The 25,653-nt window shown below is 36.8% G+C and overlaps 2 protein-coding genes across 4 annotated transcripts; one reads left to right on the forward strand and one right to left on the reverse strand.

The window, feature by feature from the left end:
- Positions 1-10: 10 nt before the first annotated feature.
- On the reverse strand, positions 11-12,578 carry tm9sf1 (transmembrane 9 superfamily member 1). 3 transcript variants are annotated; one of them, XM_081352505.1, is made up of 10 exons: positions 12,455-12,578; positions 12,101-12,296; positions 10,515-10,735; positions 10,256-10,387; positions 8,858-8,980; positions 7,756-8,108; positions 5,161-5,315; positions 2,656-2,841; positions 2,078-2,351; positions 11-1,170 (listed from the first exon to the last, which is right to left on the reverse strand). In XM_081352505.1, exons 3-10 carry the CDS (start codon positions 10,725-10,727, stop codon positions 777-779), a joined length of 1,830 nt encoding a protein of 609 aa, XP_081208631.1. In that variant the 5' UTR covers positions 10,728-10,735; positions 12,101-12,296; positions 12,455-12,578; the 3' UTR covers positions 11-776. The 3 variants fall into 3 exon arrangements, with proteins under 3 accessions (XP_081208631.1, XP_081208632.1, XP_081208630.1); XM_081352506.1 differs by lacking the exon at positions 12,101-12,296 and having other exon boundaries at positions 12,455-12,572; XM_081352504.1 differs by having other exon boundaries at positions 12,101-12,504.
- fen1 (flap structure-specific endonuclease 1) lies at positions 12,381-25,653 on the forward strand. The gene is made up of 12 exons (XM_081352508.1): positions 12,381-12,712; positions 12,957-13,066; positions 13,161-13,263; positions 15,291-15,393; positions 15,894-15,957; positions 16,036-16,145; positions 16,260-16,396; positions 16,495-16,561; positions 16,651-16,782; positions 18,476-18,627; positions 24,789-24,903; positions 25,091-25,653. Exons 2-12 carry the CDS (start codon positions 12,985-12,987, stop codon positions 25,163-25,165), a joined length of 1,140 nt encoding a protein of 379 aa, XP_081208634.1. The 5' UTR covers positions 12,381-12,712; positions 12,957-12,984; the 3' UTR covers positions 25,166-25,653.

Genomic DNA, 25,653 nt, shown 5'->3' on the forward strand with positions numbered 1-25,653 from the left:
ACCACAATCATTGCGTTTCACCCACATTTATTTCTCTGTAATAAAACTGACTTTATTGAAAACACCATATATTTACATTTCAGCAGATCACAGTTGATGGCGACTTCAGACAATGGTATTGCTTCCATAATCTATTTCTTCAGCTTGCTTGTTAAACCTTCCTTACAAAACTCAAAATGCGCATATTGCACCATGTACACAATATGGCACGCCTCTTTTCCTCAAAGATGATAATATCCTTCCATATAACCACACATCCACCTTTAATCTTTAAGTAAACTCACCTACAATACATATAAGTGCTTTTTCTTCTCAATGGTCTTCTGAAACAAAGTATAAAGGCCTCTTATTCTTGTCCCCTTATGTCTTGAAACTGACATTTAATCATTGTAGTCATATTCACTACATTAACAAAATCCAAAACAGACTTTCAACTTTCAAGTCTTGGATACATGGTAAGCAACATTTTGAAGTATGAAAATCTGACCCATTCAGCAGCACAAACAATCCAGCTGACTCTCAAATACTTCAGTATTTGATGTGCAGATAATCTAGCAACTATATATCTATGTGAATTTTAAGTATCAGGGTGTTGGTGAGCAAAATGGAATATTAAATTAGTCTTTAGTCGCTTTGTCTGTTCCCTATTCCTTTTTAGATTGGCATTGATAGTTTAATATACTTCAGCAACACAAAACCTGCTCATGCAGGGATCCATGAGGAACTGGTCCATGAGTCTCTTTCCCCGTTTGAGGGGGGGAAGGGGGAAAGGCCCATCAGTCCATCTTAAGGCTACGGTAGATGTAACGAATAAAAGCCAGAGAAGCCCAGAAGGAGACTGTTCCCAGCATGAGCGAGAAAACAAACGCAGTGAGCAAAGAATATCCGAAGAATTCCACGCTCTGTACAAGGCCGCTCATGTTGGAGCGATTGTGGTAGTAGAAGAGAGAGTAAAGAAATATAAAGATGCCAGTGGAGCCGGTGCTAAGAACACTTCTCCACCACCAGCGGTAGTCCTCGCCTGAGAGCAGGAAGTAGGTGAGGGCCACAGAGATGCAGGCGCCCACCGAGAGCAGGATAGCAAACACACACAACAGGATGCCGTAGAGTGTGTAGTGTTCACGACCCCAAGCAGTGGCAAAGATGTAGTACAGTTCTACTGAGATGGCACTGCAAAGTCAAGAGGAGAAAAACAGATGTAGAAGGAGATAAAGATATAGAGTGAGATATAATATTAAAACATGCATATAAAAATATAAAAGTAATTTAATTATATTATCTTATGTTAAAATGTTTTCTATATGATTAAAAAAAACAATAATAATAAATTATTTTTTCATTATTTCTTTGAATATATTATATTAGCAAGATTTCATAAATACTTTTTTCCCCCTTTTAATAACATTTTCAAATATTATATTAAAATTATGTCTTATTTATACAACACTATTTTTTTAAATGTTTTTAAATACTATATTTTATCATATATAAAATGCTTTTTAAATATTATGTTAACATATTTTTAAATAAAAATTATATATTTTTAACATATATATATATATATATATATATATAATAACGTTTTCTTATATAATATATATTATATATTATGTTTTCTAATGGGATACTATGTTACATATATATATATATATATATATATATATATATATATATATATATATATATATATTATATTATGCAAGAAAATATTAATATTAATAGAAATATTAGTAGTTAATAATTAATATTAATAGAAAATAATATTATGTATTATATATAAAATATTTATAAATATTGTATTATATTCAAAATGCTACCTTATATACAGTAGTGGTCAAAAGTAAAATTTGTATTCAAATATTTCCATTAAAATATTATAAAAAAATTGTCAAAATTTTGTAGGCATATTGCGTGGTTGTTCTTGGAGTTTATCTGTGATAATAATGAAATGAAACATGCCAAATTGTGTGGACATCATTTTTGGCCAGGCTGTAATACAATTTTAAAATGTTTTCTTAAAGTTTTCTTTTTTTCTTCCACTGTCTGGAAATGATCTGCTAAGACTCACTGCTCTTACCTGAAAGGCAGGAAGCCACCGATGGCCATGTGCACAGCCGTGTGTTTGTACCAGGGCTGCTGGGGGATCTGGCGAGGTATGTTACGAGTGCGACACGGGGCCTGGAAGTTGCCAGCTCTGTTCTTTCCAACGATCCCACCAATGACCGTGAGGGGGAAGCCCACCAGCACCCAGGCGCCAAGCAGTAGAAGCACGGTGGTGGCTGGCAGGGCCTGGGTCGATCCGCTCCACCAGTGAACGGAGTTCACCACACTCCAGGTGAAGAAGAGGGGGGCTGAACGAATCAGAGTGATAGAGAATAACAAAGAGAGCAACGGTGAGTGGGCGAAGTTTCAGTTACATTTGCTGATGAAGACACTGTAATTATGACAGACTATATTTGGAATGGAATACTAGCATACTGCACAATATGTATGTTGATTCAGGTAATATGCATGTTGAGATTAACATCTAAAATAAAACTGGACATGGAAAATCATGTTGAGCACATTGCATTGTGGGAAACAATACTCCACACAGTGTGATCCTGTTGTATAAACCATCTATGCGTATAAATTCAGAAGATTGTTGTGTCTCACCAGAGAAGAGCGCAGAGGTGAGGATAATGTTCCAGACCCAGCGCTGGCCCTGGATCTGTGTGTAGAAGCTGCAGGAACAGTAACCTGACACACAGCTGGTCAGAGCGTACAGTACAATCGCTGCCGAGTTTATGGCACCATGACGATGGACATTAAACATCCCCAGCAGTGCCATGACAATGATTCCTAAAGAAATCGGGAAAGAGGGTTATGTTCTTCCTATCAGCAACTCTCTTCTCATATTCATCCCAATTTTATCCCAAGTACACGACTGTTTTACACAGAATTTTGCCAAATCATCAATGCAAATTAGTGACAAACAAATTGAGGTGCCAGAAATGGTTATAACATAAAATAAATAGGGCTGTCGAAGTTGATGCATTAGCATGATTAATAAAAAGTTGAACCATGTTATTTTTTGTTTTATACCATAAATACATTTATACCATTATTCAGTTATTAGAACTGAACAGATTGAGGCTTAAAGGGATACTCCACTTTTTTTGGAAATAGGCTCATTTTACACCTCCCCCAGAGTTAAACAGTTGAGTTTTACTGTTTTCGAATCCATTCAGCCGATCTCCGTTTCTGGCGGTACCACTTTTAGCATAGCTTAGCATAGATCATTGAATCGGACAGGACCATTAGCATCTCTCTCAAAAAAATGACCAAAGAGTTTCAATATTTTTCCTATTTAAAACTCTTCTGTAGTTACATCGTGCACTAAGACCGACGGAAAATGTAAAGTTGCGATTTTCTAGGCTGATATGGCTAGGAACTATACTCTCATTCCTGCGTAATAATCAAGAAACTTTTCTGCCGTACCATGAGTCCAGCAGGCGTAATGATATGACGCAGCGCCTGAAAATAGTCCCCAGCTCGGTAACTTCCAACGTGACTGGGACTAAGTTTGTCTAACCTATTAGGCCTATTTTCAGGCGCTGCGTCACATCATTACGCCTGCTGGACCCATATACGGCAGCAAAGTTTTCTTGATTATTTCGCAGGAATGAGAGTATAGTTCCTAGTCATATCAGCCTAGAAAATCGCAACTTTACATTTTCTGTCAGTCTTAGTACACAATGTAACTACAGAAGAGTCAAGTTTTAAATAGGAAAAATATTGAAACTCTTTGGTCATTTTTTTTGAGAGAGATGCTAATGGTCCTGTCCGATTCAATGATCTATGCTAAGCTATGCTAAAAGTGGTACCGCCAGACCTGGAGATCGGCTGAATGGATTCGAAAACGGTAAAACTCAACTGTTTAAAATGAGCCTATTTCCAAAAAAAGTGGAGTATCCCTTTAACATTATTAGATATTAATATTTTTAGAATGGAGATGCCATCCTCAAACAAGGCTGTAACCGTGTCTTGAACTAGGTGGGGACTAAAGTTTTTAATTAAATTTTTGTTGCAGAAATGTAAAATATATAGTTAAATAAATAAATATAATAATAGGAAAATAAATAAAGGAATAAATAACTTGATTAAATTATTTGAATTTTTGGTCATTTTATTTTTAAAGGAAATAATTAAAGGATTAATAGGGATTTAAGGGAATAAGGTAAAAGTAAATTTGCAAATAATATTTTATTTTAAAATATGCACACACTTACTCTTATTTTTTATGTCTAGTGTGTTGAAAACGTTACCGAATAAAGCGGAGTAGTCTGCAGCCGGATATACAGTCAGTCGTTTAACATTTCTATCGTGAAACAGTTGTCAAACATTTAACGTTTAGCTACTTAAAGGGGTTGGACAATGAAACTAATACGCTACCTGGTTTTAGACCACAATAATTTATTAGTATTGTGTAGGACCTCCTTTTGCGGCCAATACAGCATCAGTTTGTCTTGTGAATGACAGATACAAGTTCTTGACAGTGGCCAGAGGGATTTTGAGCCATTCCTCTTCCAGAACAGTGACCAGGTCACAATGTGATGCTGGTGGAGGAAAACGTTTCCTGACTTGCTCAACAACTCTTTCAACAACTTTCCAGTTTCAATTTTCAATCTGATCAAGTATTTATATGTCCTATATCGGACAGATAAGAAATGTCTAAAGCACCCGTTACGATCAAAATGAAATTTCAGTCAGATTTGGTTACTTCATTTCCATTGACGTGGTTACATGTGACTTTTATTCAGTCTGAGCTACTAGTCCGATTACAAATGTATTATTAGGGTCCATGTAAACCCAGCTATTGACAAGTGCTGTTAGACCGCTGAAGCAGAGCAGCCTAAAATTTTTATTGAATTGTTGTCATCCTAACAACAAACAGAGCAGTGCGTTATGGAGAGGGGCAGAGCAGCATTATAAATGTTAAATATTGGGGGGGGCAATTTGGGTATTTCTAATTATTGGGGGGACTTATCTCCCTCAATGTCTATGGTGGTTACGGCCCTGTCCTCAAATAATCTACATGCATGCTCACACTAGCTCATTTGAAAACAGGCATTCATTTTTTAATCATTTGATATATTTCTATACTGCAGCATGTCATACCTGTGGCCAGAGTCAGAAACTGCGCCCCGACCCCTAATACAGCACACATGAGGCTCTTATACGGTGGGAAGCGAAAGACATCTGTGTGGATGATTTTCCATCCGTTATCCCCCTGATCCAGATCATCACAACCACCATCTTCCTCCACATTATACCTGTAGACACAGTGACACAGCGTTCCATCAGTTCATTAATGATCCCTCCCCTTCCTCTATATAGATAATTTACTTATTATAAATACTGGCTATTTCATTGCTTTCACCTGACTTAAGATGATAATATTAATAATCAGACAAATAAATATGAGCAGTTTTGTGGGCAAAATTGGACAATAGAAGATTGGAAAAACGTTGCCTGGTCTGATGAGTCTCGATTTCTGATGCAACATTCAGATGGTAGGGTCAGAATTTGTTGTAAACAACATGAAAGCATGGGCCCATCCTGCCTTGTGTATCAATGGTTCAGGCTGGTGCTGGTGGTGTAATGGCATGAGGGATATTTTCTTGCCACAAATGGGCCCCTTAGTTCCAATTGAGCATCATTTAAACGCCACATCCTACATGAGTATTGATGCTCCAACCCGGTACTAGGAAGGTGTACCTAATAAAGTGGCCAGTGAGTATATACTGTATATCAGGGGTCACCAAACTAAGGCCCGCGGGCCGACTCAGGCCCGCCACCCCCCTTTGACTGGCCCCCCAGCCCCTCTGCCCAACACTACTTGAACCGGCCCTATGAGGCAATCCCCAAAAGTCGTCATGGACGGTACGTCATGGTACGGCCGTCACAGTTTGGTGCATACATTTACACGGAGAATACACGGTATAAAAATAAATAAAACTAGCGTGCAATTTAATTAATGTAATGCGGAACTACTGTTAGATACGCGGATTCTTAGGGACACCTAATCTGTAGCTCCGCCTTAGCTCTGAAGCTGCGGTGTGAAGATTGCAATGCTGGAATATGTTGAAAGAGAGGTGTGGGCGCGATCGAAAAGTCGTAAAGTGTTTACTTATATTTATTTGTGTGTGTGTGTGTGTGTGTGTGTGTGTGTGTGTGTGTGGCGCGGCCGCGATCGAACAGTGGAAACATAAAAACATACTCCGTCCTTTAGTTTATGCAGGACATCATTCAAACTGCAAAGTGTTTAAGTTACTGTTAATTACATTTTTAAGGAAAACAAATATATTAATCTGAAATGTAGCAGATTAATTTTCAATTAATTCAGGTACAATTACCAAACATATCAAGGTATTTTTATTAATTGAATTAATGAACTAATTATATAAAACTATTGTCAGTGCACTACAAATAAACTGGTTCTATCCCTTTACTTTATTAATAAAACTTATTTTAAAAAAAATACAAGGCTTAAGACATTTATTTTTCTTTTGGTGGTCCAGCCTGAGACATGCACAAGCCTTCTGCATTTTTGTTTTGCTTTTCCCTTCACTGTACCCAACCGTGATGTCTGAACCGAGGTATGAACCGAACCGTGACTTCTGTGTACCGTTCCACCCCTAAAAGAGAGTGCAGAGTTTTCAAAGAACAGTGGACCAACGAATATTTGTGAAGAATAACTTTAAATAAAACAAAGTGTGAAGACTCGATTACAACTTTTGCAAACCACTAGTAAAGATAAACAAATATGTGCCAGGAATCAAGTGTTGATATAGTAGTGTGAATATAGTAGTGGGGATGGCTGTGCCAGGCTAGTAATCTCTACTACACAATGAGGCCTGCTGGTGGTCATTTTGGTCTGGGTCATACAATTCTATGTTATATAGCTGACCCGGCCCCGGCCCCGGCCCCCCATCACAGTCAGGAACGATAATGTGGCCCCCAGAGAAAAAAGTTTGGTGACCCCTGCTGTATATAGCCTAACTGTAGGCTGTTTTTGGTTGCCGAGTTACATTGCAATTTGTCATAATAGAAAAAGGTGTGTTTTACAGCATTAACACTTTCAAATGCAGCTTATAAAATCTGAATTTAAAGGTGGTATTAGCGATTTCAGGCCCAAACATAAATGATCACATTCATCTAATATTTCGCTAGCTGCACGCCCCATAAGCATGCTGTCAAAAAACCGCGTCTCTCTAGGTAGCCTAGGCTCTGAGATCTGCACACAAAAACAGCTGTTTTCAGTCTGTTTGGCCAAAAAATCAAAACCCAAACAAATAGTGTTCCAACCAATCACCGACAGGGGCGGGTGTTGTGAGGTTTTCGCATGCAGCCGTCATAGGCAGCCGTGCACGAGCGCAAAACCTCACAACAACCGCCCCTGTCGATGATTGGTTGGAACACTATTTATTTTGGTTTTGGGTGATGTTGATACCAGCTGTTTTTGTGTGCAGATCTCAGAGCCTAGGCTACCTAGAGAGACGCGTTTTTTTGACAGCATGCTTATGGGGCGTGCAGCTAGCGAAATATTGGATGAATGTGATCATTTATGTTTGGGCCTGAAATCGCTGATACCACCTTTAAAGTCCATAAGTAAGGGCTGAAAACTTTAAACAAGAAAAATTGTTCATTATTAATTAATTATGTAATCAACCAAAGTTGCATATGTGAATGTGACTTCAGATCCCTCCTCACCTGGCAAAGTCATTCTTCAGCACTCTCATGAGGATGATGATGACGAAGCCCAGCAGTAGCACCACCAGCACTAGTGAGTTGATAATGGACAGCCAGTGGATTTCCAGAGTCTTGGGAAAAAAGGAATAGTCTCTGAGGCGCTCCGCTCTGCGTGAATGGGGCAACGTACTCTCAAACCAGCGAACGCTGTAGGTGTGTGTGATGGACAGACCACCACTGCCGACACCAGCACCATGGCCTGCCCCTCCTTCCTCTAACGGCTCCGGCTTCACGTCCTTCACAGACACATTGGCGAAGATCACAGAGTCGCCGTTGTACTCTATATTGAAGTCCAAGTGTGTCCACAACCCCACCTGATGTACAAAAAAAAGGAATGAAGAGAGACATGATGCTTTATTCACTGAATTGGCATATATCAAAACAGTCAAATAGCACACAGCAGCCTCAAAAAGATTTGGACACTTAATGTACATATTTAATATTTTATAAATGTCTAATATAAATTACCATTCCAAAGTTTAGGGTTGGTAAGATTTTTTATGTTTTCACTCTCTTATGCTCACCAAGGTTGCATTTAAAGATACAGTGAAACATTAATATTGTGAAATATTATTACAATTTAAAATGACTTCTATTTTAATATACTGCTAAATGTACTTTGTAACTGTGATGGCAAAGCTGAAATATCTGCATCATTACTCCAGTCTTCAGAATCACATGATCCTTCAGAAATCATTCTAATATGATGATTTGGTGCTCAATAAATATTTCTATTTATTATCAATATGGAAAATATTTTTTGGAAACTGATACTTTTTGGAAAGATTCTTTGATTAATAAAAAGTTCAGAAATATTTTTGAGCCAATTTAAAGCATAAATTGCATAACACGTATTTGATAACATGACAAATTGGCAGTTTATTTAGCAACTGTATAAGGCCATTTCACGATTTCAATCATCATACAGTACCCAACCGATGTATTTGGATATATTCTCATCTTATGCAAAGAAATGCATACATTTATAATTGCAGCATCCAAACACTTTTTGGGGCCACTGAATGTGATTCAGTGAGTGAGTGATGGAGACATAGAGAAAGACCTTGTGGCTGTGAGGCAGGAATCCACTCTCTTCCATGTATCCCACGAAACCCCAGATGGGAATGTCGTCAAGGACAAACTCAAAGTAATACAGCTCTTCAACAGCTTCCCGCAACTGATCCACCTGTAGTTTCAAAAATGCATAAAATATAAGACATCTGAAGCCATTTCTATACATCTCTGCCGTTTCCTCTTCTTTGACATTAAAATGTGTTAAATCCTGTTCCAGGAGATCTGGCTTCCTGCACAGTTTAGTTCCAACCCTCCACCACACCCATCACTCTCAAATGAACCTGAAAACCCTGACTAGCTGGTTCAATCATGTTTGATCATAGCCTGAGCAGGACAGAGAAGTCCTGCCATACAGGCAGGGCGGGATTAAGAACTCAGAGGCCCCTGGGCACATTGTCTTGCCAAACAATTATCACAATAATATAATAATGATATATATAATTATTCCTATGATGTAAAATCCATATAGCCTATGTACTGTATAAATGAAAATTAATGTTTCAAAAGTATATTTTACATCACACTATAGGAAAATGACAATACTTTTGTCCTAATTTCTTCACTTGCAAGAAATAAACCCTTGAGCTTTTATTTAGGAGAAAACACCAGATCGCCATGCTGATCAGGTGAGCAAAGTGCACACTTTTCTTTAAATCACGCAGCACTAACTGAATGCCTATATAGGCTACTTAATTAAAGTCTTGTGCTGTTTGATAAAGGCACAAAGCAATATCACGGTTTCGATTTTAGTTTGTTGGCAAAATATAGGGCTAGAGACCTTTATGTTAGGCTATAAATTTGGCATCTCATATGTGTTGGGAAAAGGGAGAAGAGCGAGTTCGGCAAAAGGCGGATTCGAACTTGGGTCAAATGCGTCAAAAGCTACTTTCAAGCACCTCACGCCCTACGCCACTGAAGATATTAGTAGCGGGCGTCTTTTTGCCAAAAAGACAGGCACTTAGTGCAAATATACGCTCCGTTATCGGAAATGTAAAAAAAAAAAGGATTTTTTTTTCTTCCACTCGCTTGGGCCCCATAATGCCCATTGGATAATCCGACCCTGGGTGCCCTCCTATTGGCTAGTGCCCCAGGGCACTAGCCCAATCCCATCTATGGATAATCCGGCCCTACATACAGGGAAATGGTTCGTTTTGCTTATAATTATATCAGTCTATCAGTGTTCAGTGTTTCATCGCCATTTAATAGTCTGTCAGCAGAATACAGCGTTTTTAGCCGTTTTTGAGGATCCTTGTGACCAGGGATCGTTTGGACAATCTGCATGCGGAAAACTCAAAGGAAAAGCTTCTCAGTTTTAAGCATATTGTTGTCGTGTAAACCTACGCTAAGATTGCATTTAAAAAAATGTTCTGAATGACTGCATTGCTACCTCTTTCTCAGAGAGAGTGAGCTTGCATAGCGCCTGTCGTTCTGTGTTTTCCTTGAAGCGGATGTTGTAAAGAGACTCAGCCATACGGTCACCATCCAACACCTCTCCCAGACTCAAGGCTTTATGATGGACCTGCAAACAAATCAATCATCCACAAGGTGATAGAGCTGCACTAATAGTAAATCTTATTGACATGTATTGCACCATAAGGTCATAAAGCAAGCACACTAATATATAACACAGATTAGTGCACACTCACCTCTTTAGGTCTGCAGACTGGCAGAGTGTAATAGTGATAGGTTTCCTGTGGGTTGTGATACGGACCGACTTTGTTAACGTACAGGGTCACCGGATCGCCTTGCTTGTAACTGACTGCCCAGCCAAAGTGAGGCAGCAGGCACAGGACCAGCACACAGAGCCTCATGGATCGACCAGCGACACACAGGCCTGAATGTTCCAGTCTTGCTGTCATGACAACACCTGTTGGTGAGCAAATCAAGACTGTAAAAGCGGTCAACGAAAGACAACTTTTTTTTTTTTTTTCATGGTTGACAGGTCCTGCATTTTGACATGCTAGACTCCATCTAGAACCTTTTTAAACAGCAGATTCTTTTATAATTATTATACATTTTTATACACACATTTTCATGTGACAACATGTAATAAAGTACTAAAAATTCAAACGGGTTTGGAAAACACAAGAGAGGTTCAAGCGATAATACAAAAAAAAAACAAAAAAATTTAATGTTAAGTAATCAAATAGCTGACAGCACCCATGGAAGTCAACAGGAGCCATCAACTGTTTGGTTAACAACATTCTTTAGATTAGAATATCTTCTTTTGTGTTCAACAGAAGAAAGAAACTCAAACAGGTTTGGAAGAACATGAGCGCGAGTAAATAATGACAAAAATTCCTTTCTTTTTTTAAATCATGATTTCATTTTGGGGTGAAATATACACAGTACAGTACAGAGAAATGGTCACAGTACAAAAAATACACCTTTTCAGTTAATCATTAATGTAAATTTAATGATTTAGATTTTAATAATTCATATAAATTTGAATCTTGGTGCATAATATGCCCATTAACTTTTTGTATCAATTACATGCAAGACTTGCAAAACTAAGATTTGTGTAAAATTTCGAGTTACGACTTTACATAAATGTAGTGGCTGCTTGAAATGATACTTAAAAAAACCAAACATATTGTAAAACGCGAGTAAATGATGACATCATTTTCATTTTTTTATTTATATTAATTTAACGATTAAAATTAATAATTAATATAAATTTGAATACTGATAACAAGTTTAAGGATATATTATGCATCAACTACATGTAAAACTTCACTCGAATGACATAATTGTTGAATATGGAATGTAATGTAAAAAAAAATATATGGTGTGAAGTCACTTTATTTTAAGGTTTCCTTACATATTACAGTGTAATTACACAAATAAGTACTTAGTAAAATGAATTTACAACATACAGCTTACTTATTATGGAGCTGGTGTTTGGTTCAGTTGCTTGTAAAATTATACACAATTTACTGTTATTACTATAGTAAGTACATATAATATGTGTAACGACACTGTAAAGTGTTACAGAAATCAGTTCTTGTGGAGTCTCCTAATGGAAGAATTGGACCATTTTTCCAACGTCCTCCGCTAGATTCATTAAAAATAGTTTTAATAGGTTAAATAAACAGATGTAGCTAGCATCCTTCAGACATAAACAAATGAGAAACAAATCGAGCAGTCTCTGCACTTTGATTTAAGAGCACTATAAAACCTTTCGCCAACCAAGATGCTTAACATACTTCCGCATCCGAGAAAAGCACCAAACCTGTTTCAGATGCTTCCTCTGATTCCTCAGAATCGCTTCTTTCTTCTCAAAATCCAGTCAACAGCACTCGCGTATGTGTACTGTCATATCTGACCATTGCTGGTGCTTGAAGATATCCAGTCTTTGCTTTTACTGTACGCGATGAAACAGCCAAAAAGGTCTCGAGCAGCAGCGGCGCACAGCGAATCCACGTCACCTTAAAAAATAAAAACACCCTTTTTGGGATCTTCCGGGGTGGGCGTGGCTACAGCGCAACACCTGCACCTACTTCAAAAACTCTCGTATTCTTTAAATCACAACTTTAAGTGAGGGTTCAAACGTTTTCCGTGCATTTTAATAGGATATAACCATTACCAGGAACATTGGTGTCATTTCTTCCCTCTCGTTGATGTTCCGCCAGTCCTGACTAATCGCTCGAGATGCACGTTCCGTTGATCTTCCTTGCGAAGGCTGAACTAGACAAATTTGATTCATCGATTCCATCGATTTCACACGAATTCGATTATTTACGCCTTTATTTGGAATTCGCGCGAAATTGACGACGCGTTTCCTCGTGGTGTCGTTTGTCTGTGTATGCCTGCAAAGCGAGAAACTAAAATAAACATTTCATTGGTAAGTTGACTATTTTTTTCTGCGTTTTGCAGTGTGCAAAGTGTTGTTACATAAATGCGGTGCGTGCATAAGCCGCTTTGTGACATTTGCGGGATTTTAAGCTTTGTTTTGCTTGCAGAGACCTGCAACTCATCAGTGTGGATACTAATTTAGTAACGCTATCCATTCTGATTTATGAACTGCTCTGTGTTGGTCTTTATTTTGGATCTAATATTTTCGCCTTTATGGATTTTAATCACTTCAGATATCTAAACATAACATAGTTCATCACTATGGGAATTCACGGTCTTGCAAAGCTCATTGCAGATCACGCGCCTTCAGCCATCAAGGAGCAAGACATAAAAAACTACTTTGGTAAGGTCCCCTTATCATTTAAATGAGATTATGATAATTATTCCAAGTAAAACGTGTGTGTGTATTTATATTTTTGTATTATATTCGCATGTAGGAAGGAAGATTGCTATTGATGCATCCATGTGCATCTACCAGTTTTTGATCGCTGTCAGACAGGACGGAAATGTTTTGCAAAATGAAGATGGAGAGACCACTAGGTATGTAACTTATTGTTGTCTACTATCATTTGTCCACGACTGAAATTAAAAAGGAGAATCTGATTGAGTTCAAAGCGTAGATCAGTGGTAACTTAACTTATTCATTTAAAGTTCCAAGAGGTCCGGACAATTGTTTTGTAATGTGCAGCTGGGAAGCAGTAGTACTTTGTAAAATGCTTGTAAAAATCCTAAATGGTCATCTAAAATGAGTATATTGGGCCCTCAGAGCCAAAGCAGTGGTTTCTGAGAGTAAAAAAAAAAATTCCGTTTAGCTCAATTGGATATGAATATTAAATGGTAAGATCAGATGTTTAATCAATCTATTATTAATTTTACATTTAGATACCCATGTATGGTAGAGGTCCATCATGTGCCAAAGATACAGTGTTGGGGTTCAGGGTTTTCCTCTTGAAGTCTGGACCATTTTATATATTTTTTTAAAAATAAGTATCTACTAAAAACAAACAAACAACATAATAATCATAACTCCCTCATCATGAGCAGAAAACATAGCTAACTACTCATTTCAAAGTGAGTTACCTTTTCTTGCCATCTACAAAAAAAAAATCCCTATTATAACATTGTTTGTTATGAAATGCTCTTAACATGCTGATTATTAATGCTAAATGTAGATGTAAAAAATCGTCTGGTCAAAAAACTTGTTTATTTGAATGATCAGAGTCATATATACAGTATCAGTCAAAAGTTTGGAAACATTACTATTTTTAATGTTTTTGAAAGAAGTCTCTTATGCTCATCAAGCCTGCAGTAAAAAACAAACAAAAAAAACAGTAATATTCTGAAATATTATTACAATTTAAAATAATGGTTCTCTTTTTTAATATACTTTAAAATGTAATTTATTTTTGTGATGCAAAGCTGAATTTTCATCAACAAGTACTCCAGTCTTTGGTGTCTTATGATCCTTCAGAAATCATTCTAATATGCTGATTTATGATCAATGTTGGAAACAGTTGTGCTGCTTAATATTTTTTTTATAACCTGAGATACTTTTTTCAGGATTATTTGATGAATAAAAAGTTAAAAAGAACTGTATTTATTTAGAATAGAAATCTTTTGCAACAATATACACTACCGTTCAAAAGTTTGGGAACAATAACTATTTTTTTTTTAAGAAATTAGTACTTTAATTCAACAAGGATGCGTTAAATTGATAAAAGGTGATGGTAACGATTTATATTGTTAGAAATGTTTTTATTTTGAATAAATGCTGTTTTTATGAATAAATGCTGTTAACGTTTTACTCATCAATGAATCCTGAAAAAAGTATTCCAAAAAAATATATTAAACAGCACAACTGTTTCCATCATTGATAATAACTGAGTATCAAATCATCATATTAGAATGATTTCTGAAGGATCATAAGACACCAAAGACTGGAGTAAGTTTGCTGATAAAAATTCAGCTTTGCATCACAAAAATAAATTACATTTTAAAATATATTAAAAAAGAGAACCATTATGTTAAATTGTAATAATATTTCATAATATTACTGTTTTTTTTTTTTTTTGTTTTTTAACTGCAGGCTTGATGAGCATAAGAGACTTCTTTCAAAAACATTAAAAATAGTAATGTTTCCAAACTTTTGACTGGTACTGTATGACAGATACAAATAATTGTATGCTGGATTCTCATTTTCTGAGGTGTTTTAGTCAAGTTTGATCAATCTGTTTTGCTGCTTACCGTGTTTCTGCTACTGTTGTCAAAACCGCGTCATGTGGCGCAGAGAGAGAAGCAACGCCCACAAAATGGAAAGGACTTGAATGAGGCACGTTTGGCTGTAGATAAAAAATATTAGGATATATCGCTGCAATAAAAAGCTCACTTTAAACAGTAGAAAAGGTCAAATGGTGCTACTGTCGTCATGTCTCACGGTCTGGTTGGAACCAAGCCAGGGACCGTGATCCGCTATTTGAGGAATCCTGAGTGTAGTTTCTGAGTATATAACCATGTGCCACTTTATCTTTGCATGATCGTAACATTCATACATGTCATTGTCTCCGCAGTCACCTCATGGGCATGTTCTACAGGACCATCCGAATGCTGGAGAACGGCATCAAGCCAGTTTATGTGTTTGATGGGAAGCCCCCTCAGATGAAATCAGGAGAGGTGCGTCAAATACTCAATATTTACTCATACTTGTGTCATTACAAACCTTTTTTTTTTCATCCATAACATACTGAATTATAACTTGCTGAAGGGAATACGTACAATAAACAAATCAATAAAGCTAAACAAAAAACAATATTACCAAAACAATAAAAACTGGAAGCTGCGGTTGCCAGAAATTCACCGTAAAAATGCTGTGACACTGTTTTAGGTATTACGAGATGGCATATTTGTGCCTGTACATTTCACAACTTATAACCTTAGTTCACCCAAAAATTTCAATTCTTTCATTAATTACTCAAAAAAGTTTGAGCACCACTGGCGCATAGTAATGAAGCAGGGGTGTAATTACATTTAAGCTGTTTTAAGGCATGAAGAAGTTATTTTCACCCAATTTTTTTTTTTTTTTTTTTGTCATTTCGATTGTCAAAGATGAGTTATAAGGTATACAATTATTGACTGCAGGGGGACTTTTAACATATTTATTTTAATTCTTGCAGCTGGAGAAGAGAGGCGAGAGACGAGCAGAGGCTGAGAAACTTCTAGCTCAGGCACAGGAAGCAGGTACAGACACTTTCAAAACAGTATGTTTTCTTGAAAATAATTCTTTAAAATGGATCCTAATTCCAAAAATTCTCACAGGTGAACAGGAGAACATTGACAAGTTCAGTAAGCGACTAGTGAAAGTCACCAAACAACACAATGAGGAATGCAAGAAGTTACTTACTCTGATGGGAGTCCCATACATTGAGGTACAGCCCCAGTCACTGACTGCCAACTATAGAGAATATCATTATTATATTAATATTATTATGCGGATAATTATTTTGTGGATTTAAGCAAAATTGTATACATTTCATGTTAAGGCTCCATGTGAGGCTGAGGCGAGCTGTGCTGCTCTGGTGAAATCAGGGAAGGTTTATGCCACCGCAACAGAAGATATGGACGGTTTGACATTCGGAACAACAGTCCTGTTGAGGCATCTAACAGCCAGTGAAGCAAAGTACGCTTCATATCTGAAATAGTTTTTGTATTTGTTATGGAGATGGAGAATGTTTGGGCATGCACAAATAAGCGGTTTTCTCTTTTTTTACGTTTTAGAAAGCTCCCTGTCCAAGAGTTTCATTTCAATCGTATTCTACAGGATATGGGCCTGACACATCAACAGGTGAGACCTTTGCTTTCTGTACATCCTCTTTTGTACATATGTAGAAGTGTCCGTTCTTTCTAATTGCTGTGTTTGAATGTCTTCCTCAGTTCATTGACCTGTGTATTCTTCTGGGCTGTGACTACTGTGGCACTATAAGAGGAATCGGACCCAAGAGAGCCATCGACCTCATTAAACAGCACGGCTCTATTGAAGAGATCCTTGACAATATTGACCCAAATGTAAGTTTATTTACACTGTTTAAAGCCATTTACTTATTATTGAATTGTAGGGGAATTTATAGTTAAAACCAGAGGACCAGATATGATGAATGTAGACCAGGAGTCAGAGATGGGGACGTTCCAGTTGAGAAGACATGTAGTTCTACAACTACTTGTATCTCATAAGCTTGAAGAAGTCATTTAATATTTAGAAAGATAAATATTGATTAATAACTTGATTACATACCACTCAAAAAGGATATAAATTGAAGCGGTAGTGGATTAAATAGTCCACCCCTATAGAATTTCACATTGCAGGTCGGTACATCTTCAAGATGGCATTTATATAGTGATGCAGCCTTTTAAATCACACATCCAGGATCAAGTACTTGATGAAGTGTGCCCTCTAGTGGTCAGTGCATTGCTTCGTTTGAAAATAACTTTTTGCAACATGGCAACTTTACTATTTTTCCATCATTTTATTTATTTATTTATTATGCATTTAATTATTTTTACTGCCCATTGCGTAATGAAAAATTAGATTATTATTTTTTTTTTTTGTGAAGACCCATAGTGATTTTGTTCCTCATTTTTTGTGAGGGGAAAAAACGTATACAAATATATACTCAGCATCCTCTTTATTATCTACACCCATAGACTAAGGGTACACCTGTTCCACTGCTCGTTAATGGTGCATTCACGCCATGTTGTTATTACTGTAATTACGAGATTTCAACTTGTAAAAAGTGTTCACGTCCTGGTAGAGCTCGTAATTACAGCTGGGAATTGTCTGAGAGCTCCTACTTGTACCACCTGACTGCTGTACCTCTAAAGAAGAAAGAGGGTATTATTCCTCTCAGAAAATGTAAATTTAGTCAGTCTGTATTTTCAGTTAAAGCCACAAGGGAATGGAACTCCATCCCATCAACAATTAGAAGACTGGATACATGTGGTTATGTTTTGTCTTAAAAACGGTTACTTGCTACTCAGCACTGTCAACATTAGTATCTTATTCTGATTGTAGCCTCTTTGTAATAATTGTTACTGGTTATTTGCTTACCTCTTATGTAGCACAATATTATGTTTAGATAAAATTGTCTGTTAATGTATTTTAGCACGATTTCTGCGTGGAATCATATACTTATTTGTTTATTCGATAATGTAAAAATAAATCTCTTTTGTGTGTGCATAAATATAAGATGCTTTGTTTTTTGTTTTTAGAGTGACTTTTTAACCTTCTGTCAAGGGTCTACAGATGAAAAATAGCCTTTTTGCTAATTCTGGCACATTTACAGCCATGTTTATTGTTGCGTACTGCTCCTGTAAGCTAACTATTTAATTACATTTTAGCATAAACATGCATTGCTAGGCAGGTAATGAACAAACTAGCTAACATTTATAGTTTATTTACGACTGAAATGTTGCACATATATTTAACATGCAAAGTATTTATAATGTATGTCGTGAGCTTAAATGTTCAATTCTCTATACCTATATGAGCTTTATTTTAACTAACTTCACAACTTTTACTTGCACTGACACATTGTAAATTTGCTTAGATTTTTCAATCTCGTAATATTCTGCAGAAGAGAATCGCACTACTTCTCTCATGAAAAGTGAATTGCAGTTTCATTGTTGCTTAAAAAACCACAACATCCAGCCTTCATCTTTTAAGTAGGCTTACAATATATTGTTTGTTTGTTTTGTGCTGCAGAAGCACCCAGCTCCAGAAGACTGGCTGTATAAAGAGGCTCGGGGTCTGTTCTTGGAGCCCGAGGTCGTGGACGGCCCATCTGTCGATCTGAAGTGGAATGAACCTGACGAGGAGAAACTAATTCAGTTCATGTGTGCTGAGAAACAGTTCAGGTACAAACCAACTTAAATCTCTACAAATACTGCTTTCTGCCCAAACCTGGAACTACTAACATCACAAAAGTCAGTTTAAAATAAAATTATTTAAATTACAAATACTAGTTACACTTTATTTGGTAACACTTTATTTTACAGTGTCCTTGTTACACGCTACATGTAGGTAGTATAGTAATTACTATAAATTGTGCATGATTACATGCAACTAACCCAAAAGTACACCCTAATCCAAACCCTATAGTAAGTACATGTAGTTCATTAGTATTACTCAGTACTTAAAGGGGTGGTTGATTTGTGATTTCACTTTTTTCATTTTAAATAGTGTGTAATGTTGCTGTTGGTGCATGAACATTATCTGCAAAGTTGCTGCGCTGAAAGTTCAATGTAAGCAGAGATATCGACTTTTAAAAATCAGGAAGTTTAATGCCTACAAAAACGACTCGAATGGGACTACAACGAGGTACTTCCCGGGTTTTATACGTAACTAACCCATGCAAAAAAGGGGGCATGGCCATATTTCTGCGGCTTTGTCGAAGAGGAGGAGTTATAGTGGAGAGCTGTAGCCATGCTGTCGAAAGTGTTATTTTCACCCAGCTGCCAGGTCTTCTGTGTTCGGGCTTCATACGGACGCTGTAGTTCGTCAACAATGGCTAAAATTTATGTTTGATTATGTTCCTGAAAATTTCAATCGTAATAGCTCTCTGTGCTGCGCATTTTACGGAAGACAGCTTCCAGAATCTCCACGAATTCAATGCCGGATTCAACAAGAAACTGTTACTAAAACATGAAGCAGTTACAACTTTAAAACCAGAGACAGCAGTTGTTGGGCCACAACCTGTAAGTAAGACTTAATAATTTGAAATGTATTTGCATGTATAATTTCAGACGTAATGTTTTAGTTTTATCAAGGACGTAAACAAATGCCAGCGCTGGCTTTAGTAGCCACTTACACGTACAAACGCGTACAAACATTTTGAACCTGAATTTGTAATTATGCACTAATTTTGTAAATGTATTTTCCATGTATATTTTATGACGATCGATTTGATCAAGAACGTAAACCAATGCCAACGCTGTTTGTTTATAGCCAGTTAGTTCGATGCTATTTTGTGTGTATAAGACAAACGTGTTTAAAGTTAAAAAAAAATATATGTAGCCTAATCGCAACAGCAAACTTCAAACTGCTGAAGTTAAAACAATAACTCAGTCATTTATTCAGTTATATTAAAGCTGCAGTCGGCAAGTCTGGCAGATTGAGTGGACTTAGCCAAAATTTTGAATGTTTACAACTCTCATGCCCCTCCCCCACTACCAACGAGCACCTGCCCATCGTCAGTGCGTGTGTACCTTATTTTCTGTGAACGCGCCCGTCTCTTCAGCATCGATCAACACCATGGACTCGGAGGTAGGCTGCCCTGGCTAATCTACCCATAGATAGCAATAACCGAGGAATTGGAAGCTTGTTAGTAGATTTTCTCTCCGCCATCACGCTTCGTACAATCTCAGGCGAACTTCAGGCGTGTCGTGTGCATGTGATATTGTAGCGTGCGCGTCTGCACGAGGGAGGGGGGATCTGTGGCATGTGCACGAACTGTGATTGACAGTCAGATCTCACACCCCCCTGCGCTGATTGGACCCGATGAGACGGGAGCGGTGGATTTTTGCAAAACAAATAACACGCTCCAGGTGGAGTTAGAAGCTCGGGTTTTTTTCTAAAACCACCTTATTTATGTTGTTCTGTCGGATTATAGTGTCAATTTCACTGAATTTGATCAAAAGCATGTTGCCGACGGCAGCTTTAAATGTTTAATCAGGAGAAAAATGTATCTCAAAAGCTAACAAGCAGCAGTAGCATTTTCAAGTAACAGCATATCGAAATACATATATAATAATAGTAGATTAGAATAGAATAATAATAATAATAAAAAATGTACCATTCAGAAACGTTTTGTAAGAGCCGTGTTTGCGGAGGTTGCTTAACTCTCTTCATTGCCGCTTTCTGGGTCTGATATTTACATCTGACCGGAGCACATGCAGCTTTCGCCCGTAAAGGCAATGGGCATGAAGTTTCCGGACAACATGCACTACGCAGTTTAGCCAATTACAACACACCGGCCCAACTAACCAATCTGAGCCCATTGCCTGTTTCTGAGGGAGTGTTTTCATAGAATCAGGAAGTCAACCGGTCGTTCAAATGACAAAGGAGAAAGCGGCTTACAATAAAGGTGAAATTTATTAAAAAAAGACTTAAACAAAAAAAAAAGAAAAACAGAAGACATGTTATATTGCACCCCATAAACACAATCATGCAAAGAAAAAAAGCAGTAAACCACCCCTTTAAAGGTGCATTGCGCAAGTCTCTGAGTTTTTGCAGAACTTTTCCCCCTTCTGGCGACACGCGAAACTGCAACCAGAGTTGTGCACGCGGTTACGTGGAGTTTGCGTTGAGGTTTGGGATGAACTAGAAGCCGGTCTCTTTGAATCCATCTTCTACTTTTGCCAAAGTCGCTTGAGTTGTCTTCGCTGATGCGGATAATGGCGGCGAATACACAAACCTGCCAGACATAGCCAGGTGAGCGTGAACGCGCATGACGTCACGCCCAGTCGATTCCGTCCCGAATCCCTCTTATTTATTTTACTGTACAGGATTATAGAGGCAATCGCAGAGATCATAGAAGGGCTCATTCAGCCCATCAGGCAATTGTTTAAGCATGTATGGGTTAGAAAAACGGGTATTTTTAACATGAAAAGTTGCTTAATGCACCTTTAAATGTATAATTACACTGTGACACGGACACCTTAAAATAGGTGTCTTTTAAGGTGTCATTGTTACAGTGTAATTACACTCAGTACTGTGTAATATTAGTTAGCATGTACTTCCTATAGAATTAGGGTTTGATTTAGAGTTTACGGTCATATAACAAGGTCACTGTAAAGTGTTAATTTCATGTGTGTAAATAAACAGCTATTACTTTATTCATAATATATCTAAATGACTACAAACCATTGCAAAAGCAGCTTGTGATGCCACATTAATGGATTTGGATATGAAATGGCTTGTACACAAAGGTTGTGATTAGGGCTGCAACTAACGATTATTTTGATAATCGATTAATCTGTCAAATGTTTTGATTAGTCGGATGAAAAATCTAAAAATGATCATACATTTAATAATTATTTTTTAATGAAAAAAAATATTTTAATCTATTTTAAACACTGTTATTCCACATCCTGCCCAATGCTGTCCTCTAAACAATGTGTAATATAAAGCCTATGAAAACAGTAAATATACCTATATGTAGGCTATCCTGTACATTATAAACAAAAAAGGGTTAAAATAAAAACATTACATTCTAAACTTAAAAACAACCGATTGTTTTCTATTTAAAGCAGAAATTAAAATAACAATTAAAATGACAATAAAAACAAAAGCACAAAATATTCACTTGTGTGAGGTATGAAGAAACACATTCACTATAAATTAGGGTTGTCACGATACCAAAAGTCAATTTTACAGTTATCGGTACCAATTTCGGTACCACAGCAAAATCTGTTGGAACTATTTATTTTAACTATTTGAAAAAAATATTAAATTAAATTCAATGAGTTTATTTATGTTTATTAATGATATATAATATGTTGTTTATTAATGATGGTAATCATTATTAGTAAATAAATACATATAAACAGGGATGGGTATCGTTAAGGTTTTAACGGTATTACTACTCTTGCCGATACTCCTTATCGATCCGGTACTTATCGGTTCTTTGTTATATTTAAAAAAAGGAAGAAAAAAAATTTGAACATAATTAATATTGCTTTATATTTTTAAATGTAAAATAAATATCTATAGCAAAAGAAAAAGCAATGCTTTAACAAAAAAAAAAAAAAACGTATGTTATGCAGACGGGTGCAGGCTTTTGTGTTTTATATACAGAAGACATAGGACACCAAAAACAAAGTACAAACACATGGTCAAACAAAAAAAAAAGTATACAATAAAACAAATATACAAATTATATACCCAGTGCTTTAATTTCAGTAATGTCTACTGACATTACTGTTCAGGAGTAATATGGGCTAAAAAGACATCTAATATAAAGTCAGATGTAAAATAACACGGCATAGTTTATCATAGATAGATTAAAGCTTATAAAAGCCAAAATGATTCATTCAAGAGCTGCAACTGATTTTGTCTTTGCCTTTTGTTGTTTGGTTCACATTAATGGAGCAATCGTCTGCAGGTTTATTAGACTGCTGCCTCTTTAAGACCAAATGCAGATCTAATCATTATTACGCATCATATTTTCTCCCAACTATTTACGCCCATTTAAGACATAAACTGTATTTAAGTGAATAAACTGTTTAAGTGAATCTCCAAGATGGCCATTTTGACATATTTGTGTATATTTGATCGTTTAGATGCGCACACAAAGCCCAAAATCTACGTTGCTTGTCTCGTTGCGGTGTGTTTCGGAGCGCGCGCCGCATTTGAAACAGCGTCTATTGCACCGCTGTGAAGGGAAGGAAGTTGCGCTAGACAGAATGCGGCTTTAGTTTTTAATGGTTATACCTCAAATATCTTCTTTTTTTTATAATCATTGGAAGCCTAAATCTAAAGTAAAATTAGTTTAATATCAAAGATCTTAAGTGTAACCATTTGAATGTTTAGTTCTGTCCTCATCGTCACTCATTAAGCAGGGCTGTTGTGTTGTGCGCGCCGTGGCTTCGTGTGAAAGATGGCTCTCTCTCTCTCTCTCTCTCTCTCTCTCTCTCGCTCTCTCTCTCTCGCTCTCTCTCTCTCTCTCGCTCTCGCTCTCTCTCTCTCTCTCTCTCTCTCTCTCGCTCTCTCTCTCTCGCTCTCTCTCTCTCGCTCTCTCTCTCTCTCTCTCTCGCTCTCTCTCTCTCTCTCTCTCTCTCTCTCTCTCTCTCTCTCTCCTCACACTCACACTCACACTCCAGTACCGACAGCAGAACCGATAATGTCCAAGCTTATCGATTCAGCGGTCTTTCATAATTCAGCACCGGGGCCCGTTTAATACCGGGTTTCGGTACCCATCCCTATGCCACATGCTGTTTAAAAGTAAACTGTTTATAAAAAATAGATCAAGTAAAACATAAGCAACCCTCTACACACACCTAGTAATAATAATAATTATTATTATTAGTGTTAGTATTATTATTACATTGAGACATAGCTAAATTTACTGTACAACAGTAGCCCAATATATTTGTCAATTTCTTCAAGTTAAACCAAACTTTTATTTTGACGGGTTGCCGTGAAGACCTTGAGTTTCAGTGGGTGTATGATATGATGACAGTTTTTTTTTCTTAAATGAAACTGTAAAATGCTCATGAAGTGATTCAGACCCAGAGCGGCCCTGGAGACGAAGTTAGTTCATGCTTTCATGTCCTCATATAGTGAGGTGGAAGAGGCTGATAACACAGCGAACGTCACACATGCTTCAGTGTGTGTGTGAGTGTGTGTGTGGTAATTGAAACAGTTACTGTAATTCACACAGAGATGCGCAGAACATCCAGGAATCATATTTCAATAGTCTTTTTGTGGTCAGTTAGGCTGGAGCTCTGCGCTTAGATAAACACGGAAACGACTGAAAGCAACCAAATATATCTGGTCCTCTGTACTCACTGTAAAGCTGCTTTCAAACAATCTGTATTGTAGAAAGCACTATATAAATGAGGGTGACTTAACTTCACTACAGAAATGCTGGCATCGTCATATTTTCAAGATTTCAGTACCGACTTGGTACCGAAGTACCAGTACTTTTGACAACCCTACTATAAATTATACACATTATAAAAATAATTATATTACATTAATGGGCTATACCAACAATAGTGCCTTTACTGTTAATGCTCTCATAAATATGATTACTTGTTAAATGTAAAATTTTAAACCTACACTTAATTTCTAACCAAACATATTTTAGCTAAATGTGTATTGTAGACAGAAATATTGCACTCCTATTCTACTACGCTCTGTCTGTTTGATGTTCTTCTTCCACCAGCGCTTGTTCATTGAACACTGAAGTTTAACAAGACTCACTTGTCAGAATATGCAAACACTCACACTGAGGCCTGTTGTGCTGTGAGGTTTGAGATGAAACAAAGATAAAATTATTCTTTTGTGTTGTTAGTGAGGATCGTATCCGCAACGGCTGTAAGAAGATCATGAAGAGTAGACAAGTGAGCACCCAGGGCCGGCTGGACACGTTCTTTACTGTAACCGGATCAATCTCTTCTAAGCGTAAGGTAGGATGTAATGACTGGAACTAACTTGTAATAGCTATGTTGAGATAATAAAATACTCTGAAAAATGGTAATACTTTCATGATTGAGTTTATGGTAATTGTGTGGATTTCTTCATGGTTATTTATTTTATTTTTTTAATTGCTTCATTGTAAAGTGATTTGTAAAATGCTGTGTTTTTATTACTCAGGAGCCTGAAATAAAAGGATCTGCCAAGAAGAAACAGAAAACAAGCGCTACGGGCAAATTTAAGAAGGGTAAATGAAAGCGATTTCAGACAGAAGAGTTCAGAGCTCTTCATGCCCTTAACAGTTATTTCATTTCATATTGACAAACAAAACATGAGAACATAAGTATTTTAATCAACTTGGGGGAAATAAGTTTTAAATGCCCTGTTTTTCTGTACTGTCTTGAATAAAGATAACTATTTAAAACTATATTATGTTTTGTGAGGTTTGTTTTGATAATTCTGTCTGGTTTTAAGATATTTAAACAACAGGCTGATTACATGAATATATTTGTTCCCATCCCTACTGTAGGTTAAACCTATAAACATTTGGTTCTTATCCAGATCTCTAACCTATGGAAGCTTGTTTCCGCCATTGAATTAAAAAATATGTAATTGTTACTTTTTATCTCTCAATTCTGACTTTTATTTTGCTTGCAATTGCAATTTTACAGTGGTGGTCAGAATTAATGGCACCCCTGGTAAATATGATCAAAAATGGCTGTAAAAAATAAATCTGTGTTGTT

The sequence above is a fragment of the Scardinius erythrophthalmus genome (assembly GCF_964197995.2).
Source record: "Scardinius erythrophthalmus genome assembly, chromosome: 22".
Taxonomy (NCBI): Eukaryota; Metazoa; Chordata; class Actinopteri; order Cypriniformes; family Leuciscidae; genus Scardinius; species Scardinius erythrophthalmus.

Bases quoted from the DNA above. Each gene is read 5' to 3' on its own strand.
- tm9sf1 (XM_081352505.1), bottom strand. From the start codon at position 10,727: ATGACAGCAAGACTGGAACATTCAGGCCTGTGTGTCGCTGGTCGATCC. The intron at 8,981-10,255 runs GTAGCAATGCAG...TTGAAACTACAG, and splicing joins TCACTCTCTCTGAGAAAGAG to GTGGATCAGTTGCGGGAAGC. The intron at 2,352-2,655 runs GTGAGACACAAC...TGATTCGTTCAG, and splicing joins CACCTCTGCGCTCTTCTCTG to CCCCCCTCTTCTTCACCTGG.
- fen1 (XM_081352508.1), top strand. From the start codon at position 12,985: ATGGGAATTCACGGTCTTGCAAAGCTCATTGCAGATCACGCGCCTTCA. The intron at 15,958-16,035 runs GTACAGACACTT...AAATTCTCACAG, and splicing joins AGCTCAGGCACAGGAAGCAG to GTGAACAGGAGAACATTGAC. The intron at 16,146-16,259 runs GTACAGCCCCAG...TTTCATGTTAAG, and splicing joins TGGGAGTCCCATACATTGAG to GCTCCATGTGAGGCTGAGGC.